At 31.7% G+C, this 7,492-nt stretch overlaps 1 protein-coding gene across 1 annotated transcript; it reads left to right on the forward strand.

Moving 5' to 3' along the window:
* Nucleotides 1-355: 355 nt before the first annotated feature.
* On the forward strand, nucleotides 356-7,444 carry LOC122272945 (uncharacterized; the record flags this gene model as incomplete). Its single annotated transcript, XM_071188512.1, has 4 exons — nucleotides 356-424; nucleotides 1,594-1,716; nucleotides 4,308-4,618; nucleotides 7,132-7,444. Coding segments are annotated over 3 exons (483 nt in total), but the record flags the coding sequence as incomplete, so codon positions are not given.
* Between the last annotated feature and the right edge of the window lie 48 nt (nucleotides 7,445-7,492).

The raw sequence follows: 7,492 nt of genomic DNA on the forward strand, positions 1-7,492 counted from the left end.
CCATTAGCAGTCGAATGCATACAGGCCTACGTTGTATGCGATCTAGATTGAGTAGTAACCGCATGTGGAGGTGGTCAATGTCACCAATAGACCATCTATCGAAATAGGCTTACTTAAATCGAAGCGGGTGCTTCTGTCGGTGTGTTCAAATAACATCTGGTTATTCACCAACCGTGGGCTGCCGGTAATGTCAACATTGTCTATCAAAATCTAATGTCCATCAAAAGTTACTTCAAGATATGAGTTAGCATGTCTTAGTGAATTGTAATTAAATCATTTCAGTAATATAAGTACCACTATATATACAGCTTTTATTATTATCTTTTATGTATTTTCTTAAAAAAAAACTTTTTAGGCTGAATTCCAGGAAGATGCCCCTCCCTTTATTCCTCAACGGAGAGTATCCATCTCTCTAGCAGATCTTGTAAGTATCATAAGCCACTTGCCTTTTTATGCTACTTTATTTAACTTCCTAATAACAACTCTTTTTTTTTTTGTTTAATGAGAATTAATTACTATTGTTTCTATTACTTTCGAGAACAAAAAGCAAATCAATAAATCTGAAGAAAAAAAAAAAGCAGAAAGGAGCTTTTTATCATTTATGCAGGTGTTCAAACAAATTAAGGCGATGTGAACTTGGGAATTTTCCTATTAATTCTGGCGAGTGCTTCGGTGATCATGCTACAGTCAGGCCCAGACCAAATAATATAAGATAATTATTATTAGAAAAGTAACCTATCAAACCAATAATCTAAATTTCATAAGATTATATTCATAAGAGAATTTGACTTATCTTCATTTAACTTTCAAATACTTCACAACTTAGCTAATTTACAAACTTGAAAATGCAATTGCAAAACATAATCACTCATTTCGATAAAAGTTGCGATGGAAAAAATCTTCTCTTTGTTCAATATTTAATTTTAAAAAATAAAAGCATTATAATATAACAAAAGAAATAATTGAATATTACAATAAGTCTCAAATGTTAGAGAACACAAACTTTTTGTTTACAATTTTTGAAAGGAATCCTAGAATGAGAATGTGTCTAACTTTTTAAATTAAGAATAACTTCCTTATGGTAAAAGCATTACATTTTTCTCCGTTCTTTTTCCGATTTTTTATCTGTCGGAATTTAACGATTCTTGTCAATTATTTTTACTAGACCTACTGTTACTTTTCGTTCTGAACTCAATCAAAAAAAGAAAAAGATTTTTCATTGATTTTTTTAATTATTGTTTTTCATTTTAAGGGTTACAATTTAAAATGGGTAATTTGTATTTNTTTTTTTAAAATTAAAGATTTTTTAGAAGAAACATTTTTTTAGAATTAAGACCTTTTTTTCGTAATAGATTTATTCCCTTTATCTATTTTTGATTGATTTAAAGATTTCTGATGGAAAATTTTTGAGCCTATGCTAATTCGCGATACACTGCTATATCGCGTTGTCTAACAGATGATGTATCACGATATAAAATTTCCTACATCGCTCACTCCTAATCGTGAGTAAAAAATGTTTTCGTTCGGTTTTAAAATAGTTTTCCACTCTTCTACTTTGAAGGATTGTGCATTTATTTATTTTTCTGCTTTCAGGATGATGAAGATGACGATGACGATGATGAAGATGATGATTCATCTGTTAGCATCCGACCAGTTGGCCTGTCGAAACGTCGCAGACTTAGCACTTCGAGAGATAATGAAACATCCTCTGAAGAAGTGAGTTCATTCTTCTAACTGATCACTTTTATTATTTTCTGTTCTGTTTAGCATCTTTTTTGTAGTTTTTAATCAGTAGTTTCAGTTTTTCATCTTCGACCAATCGATATCTTAGAGTTAATTACAATTGAGGTGGGATTTTTTTTATTTTTTATAACCGTCGTTGAACAGCCGGCACAATTTCGGGGTTACGATAATGTTCAATTTCGTAGCCTTGTAATTTTGAACCAATCCAGATGACAAAGAAATTCCTGGATCAGTACCCCCAGAGGTATAATTTGTAATGGGAACATGGAGGACTTTGTGACTCGACAGATTTAACGTGCATCAGTCACCATTTAATACACGGGTATTCTTCGTCTTGATTTTTTATTTATTTTATGACCGTCGTTGAACAGCCGACTCGATTTCGGGTTTACGACTACTAATCAAAGCTAACCCCATCCCGCCCGACTACTAATGTTCAACTCCGTAGCCTTGTACTTTTGAATCCAATCCAAAAGACAAGGGAACTCCTGGATCAAGTATGTCTTCGTGGAAGGCTTTTTTGATGGAACTAATCCGGAATTTTGAGCTACATGGAGAGGAAAACCACAAGAATCTCCCACGGTTAGCCTGACGACAAAGGGACCCATGATCCGTCTACCACTGAGGATAGTCTTGATTTTTTATTTATTTTATGACCGCCGTTGAACAGCCGACTCGATTTCGGGTTTACGACTACTAATCAAAGCTAACCCCATCCCACCCGGGTAACGACTACTAATGTTCAACTCCGTAGCCTTGTACTTTTGAATCCAATCCAAAAGACAAGGGAACTCCTGGATCAAGTATTAGGAGAAATTTGTCTTCGTGGAAGGCTTTTTTGATGGAACTAATCCGGATTTTGCACTACATGGAGAGGAAAACCACAAGAATCTCCCACGGTTAGCCTGACGACAAAGGGACTCTAACCCATGATCCGTCTACCACTGAGGATATTTCACGTCAGCACTGTGGTCGGTGCAAGCCGGAATTTGAATCGACCAGCCATAGCCGGGATCGAAACCGGTTCACCTCATTGGAAGGCGAGTGCTCTATCCCCTGAGTAATCGCGGCTCTGTTCGACCTGATTCTTCCAATTAGCTGATCTAGCTTGCTGTCCATATTGCAACATCGGGAACTGGTTTCGAATTTTCTGACCATTGAGCGAGCTATTTGCTTAAAAACAAAACTTATTTTAGTTCGGAAATATTCTGAAAAATATGCATTGAATTAGTATTTGCCTATAAAGCTAATGAGACTGGAAAAAAATTGATCTGCAATTTCAATATTCGAATAGCTTTGAGAGGGAAGAGCAAGATAGCATTTAATTTATCTTAAGCTACTTTTGAATTTTTTCAACAATAGCATAGTTCTGCTAGCAGATAATTCAGTTTAATCCAAAATTAGTTTCATTGAGAGTTTACGATAGCTTCTTAATAATCTTAAATATTTTATTGCTTATGTGAAATTAGCGCAAGCACTGAGTGAAAAGAATAACTTTCTTTCCCCAATTATCAGATTTTAGGACTCATAAGTTTTAGGACTCAATCTTAATGCTTCGAGGAGATGATTTCAAATATGTTCATAAATTTTTGTAAATAAAATTTCAAAATACACCAAATTCAAAGACACCAAAAATCGCACTTTCTCTGAATAAACAAACATGACTTTCTCTTGGCGGATTTTTGATCCCCAAAATTTAAGAGCTGACGCCATATAAAAAATATATTCCCAATAGTTTGATCAGGAGAAGGTCAAAAATCTGGTCTCCTAAATGGTAATTTTACTTTCTGCGTCTTTCATAAAAATTTTTTTAAGTGAATTGAAACTGATTTGCATGCAAGTATAAAATTCGTTTTTCCTAAGAAAATTCCATGCAAAAAATAAGTTTTAGTAAATATTTAGTAGTATAAATATTTACTAAACCCTTTATAAGCCGATTAACCATTTATAAGCAGATTAACTCCTTTATGAGGCCATGTGAAATATACTTCCCACACATTTTCTTAGTTCTCAAATGTAGAGTGGGAGAAATTTTTCACAAATGGTTTGAATTGGGACTTACTTATAGCTTTTACAATTTCTTAAAAAAACATAAAAGAAGTAAAAGAATTATGGACAATAGAAGAATTATGTTTTAAAAAAGTAGACGTTAGCGAGAGGAAGCGAGTTAGCATCTATTTTCTCTTCTGTCAAGTGCGTTTGTTCTATTAATCATCTCTCATCAAATTCATCTGTGGTTACAACCCTAGCATTTATAAATTTAGTTTAATTTAATCTAGGTTCAATTTGTAAATTTGGTTTCTTTGATAATTCTTTACAGTAGGTAAAATTTCCCAACCACTTTCTAATTAAAAAAAATAATTAAAAAAATGTAATTTTATGCTGAATGGTTTTTGTTTCATAAATAAATATCTATCCAGACAAGCTTAACATAACATTTCTAGAAAAAATAGCCCTGTAAAGGTTTAATAGCAAAATATACTATTTGGCTGTATTAAATATGTTTAGTCATAAATGAATGCTTTTGAGAAGTAGTAAATTAGAAATTTTCATTTTCCTCACAGGCATCTCCACCTCCTCCTCCTGTGTCAGATGATTCTGATGACAACTCTTCTGATTTCTCTACAAGCTCCTCCGAGAGCTCCCCCGAGCCCTCCGTGAGCTCCACTGAGAGCTCCGATACCTATCAGAGTTCAGTGAAATCTGAGAGAAAGGGGAGAAGAAGGAGTGAAGCTGAAAGATTGAGAGAATATACAGAACAGATTGGAGTGAAAATTTCAGTCACTCGAATGATGGAATTGAAGCCTAGGCTGAGGAAGAGGAAAGTTGTTGTTTCGTATAAGGGCATGTGCTGATCAACCTGGTGCTCATCCCGGTAATTATCTTCTCTGTTCAGTTAAGTTTTTGTATCCTGTTTTGATTTTCTTTGTTAGGTTTATCCGATCAACTATATCAATGATTTAATTTTTTCCTCTTGCCTGAACTTGGTTGCTTAGCAACGGAGTAAAATTAGTTATTGCTCTCTAGAATTAGTCTACGGATTATCTTAAATTATTCCTTTGCGGCACGATTTTGCGAGGCAAGTTTTTTTGGGACTTTCGCCTAATATATATAANGGGGCGCAGAAATTCCGAAGCCCAGTTACTTCTTAATTACAGTAAAGAAATTGGAGTAAGGCTCACAGAGAAACAAATGCTAGAATCAAAGCCCTGGCTAAGATCCAGGAGGGATAAATGAGATCCTGGTCAGTTAAGATTTTGTATCTTGTTTTGATTTTTTTTTCTCATTAATTTTAGTTATTCCTGAAAATAATTCTGAATACTTAGGTTCTATGCAAATTATTTATTTTAAATATTTATTTAAATAGTTTTTTTAGTTGGAAGTTTGAAGTAGTACCGTAAACCGGGGCGAGTCTACCATCCAATACAATCTCCCCCACCCAAAAAAAATGGCAAAATGGCCATACATTATTATTTAGAAAGAATTGCTTATTTTCAACACTAGCGGAAAATATGAGCGTTTTGTATTTTATTTTTATGCATAAAAATGAGGCATTAGTTAATTCCAAAAGTTACAAAAATTAGAGAAATTCATAAAAATGAAAATTTTTTTAGTGATTATGTTCAAGTTGTAATAATTTTTTGTATAAAAATTATTTATATCCCATTAGTCACCAATCTGATTTTTTTTTTTGTGTAATGNTTTTTTTTTTTTTTTTTGTGTAATGAACATTTAACATTACCTGTACTAAATATTTTGTCAAGAAAATAACAGTCGTCTAAATTGTAAATATTGTATCAATGAAACAAATATTTCTCTGGACAGTTTTACTGCTTATCTCTTTCATATTTGTATTAATAGTTTTAAATAAATATTTAAAATTATTAAATAAAAGATTTAAGTTACTAATATTTCCTTACTCAAAGATAATTTGAATGCTTTTAGGATGCTACTTTTTCTGAATTTTTAATACATTAGTAATAAATATATCCTCTTCTTAAGTAAACTTGCAGGTAATTAAAATAATAAAGATAATTTGATACTCTTAACCGTCGAATATAGCATTTATACAAAAAGTTAAGACTGTAAACTTTAAGGCATTTTTTAATAGTGCTTTTAGTCACGTGAAATAATAGGGAGTTTTTTTTGTTGACAATATGCTATTTTTCTAACTGTTTCGAGTTTGCAAGTGTTACTCATGGTCAAGTTTATCCTCACTTTAGCCTATGATAATTCTGAAAATGGCACAAAGAAAAAGCACAGTTTTGTGAAAACTGACAAGTGTTTAAATTTTTTAAAATGTTACTTACTGCATTGTGTAGGCTTTAAAAATCTGCGAAACTTGTGGCATTGAATAATTTTTATCTAGATAAAAAAAATGTAAATTGTTTGTCCATTTTATAACGATCAGAAATTTTTTTATAGTAAGATGGTTTGTATAGTTTAACACTATAGCTTTGCCTGAAATGTGAGACACTTAAACTGAAACTAACCTTATTTCCTTTGTGAAAGAATTTTTTAAAATTTGCTGCACACTAAACAGTCTTCTCAAATATATTCCGATAATTTTTATTTATTTCCCTTAGTTTTTCATATTTTCCAATTTTATTATACTATGTTTCAAAGTTTTGTTTAGAAACATAAAATACTATGTTGAAAATATTAATTTGTTGAAAATTTGTTTTCAGATTTTTTCTTTGCTGATGTTTTTTCTGCTATATGTTTCCACCAAAATGTGTTCCACCACAGTTTGAGGAATTTGTATATATTCGAAGCCTATATATTTATAAAACTTTTATTCAGCCTCATCAACTTTTATTCGTCTCAGGATAGTTGTGCTCATGTTANTTAACAATATGCTATTTTTCTAACTGTTTCGAGTTTGCAAGTGTTACTCATGGTCAAGTTTATCCTCACTTTAGCCTATGATAATTCTGAAAATGGCACAAAGAAAAAGCACAGTTTTGTGAAAACTGACAAGTGTTTAAATTTTTTAAAATGTTACTTACTGCATTGTGTAGGCTTTAAAAATCTGCGAAACTTGTGGCATTGAATAATTTTTATCTAGATAAAAAAAATATGTAAATTGTTTGTCCATTTTATAACGATCAGAAATTTTTTTATAGTAAGATAGTTTGTATAGTTTAACACTATAGCTTTGCCTGAAATGTGAGACACTTAAACTGAAACTAACCTTATTTCCTTTGTGAAAAATTTTGTAAAATTTGCTGCACACTAAACAGTCTTCTCAAATATATTCCGATAATTTTTATTTATTTCCCTTAGTTTTTCATATTTTCCAATTTTATCATATTATGTTTCAAAGTTTTGTTTCGAAACATAAAATACTATGTTGAAAATATTAATTTGTTGAAAATTTGTTTTCAGATTTTTTCTTTGTTGATGTTTTTCTGCAATATGTTTCCACCAAAATGTGTTCCACCACAGTTTGAGGAATTTGTATATATTCGAAGCCTATATATTTATAAAACTTTTATTCAGCCTCATCAACTTTTATTCGTCTCAGGATAGTTGTGCTCATGTTTGATCAAATGTTTGAAATCAATGAAATGAAAAACATTTTATTCAGTTTGTGATGATGTACCGAGTGCTATACCGAGGAGCCAAATTACCGAGAAAATCGAGTATTGACAGTCTGCTGCCATTGACTCTCACCTGAACATCGGAAATATTAAAAAAATCGAGAAAGACTAAAATGGTGAAGAATGACGAGTAGCATGGATGGTCT

Source organism: Parasteatoda tepidariorum, unplaced genomic scaffold, assembly GCF_043381705.1.
Source record: "Parasteatoda tepidariorum isolate YZ-2023 unplaced genomic scaffold, CAS_Ptep_4.0 HiC_scaffold_1569, whole genome shotgun sequence".
In the NCBI taxonomy this organism is placed as follows: Eukaryota; Metazoa; Arthropoda; class Arachnida; order Araneae; family Theridiidae; genus Parasteatoda; species Parasteatoda tepidariorum.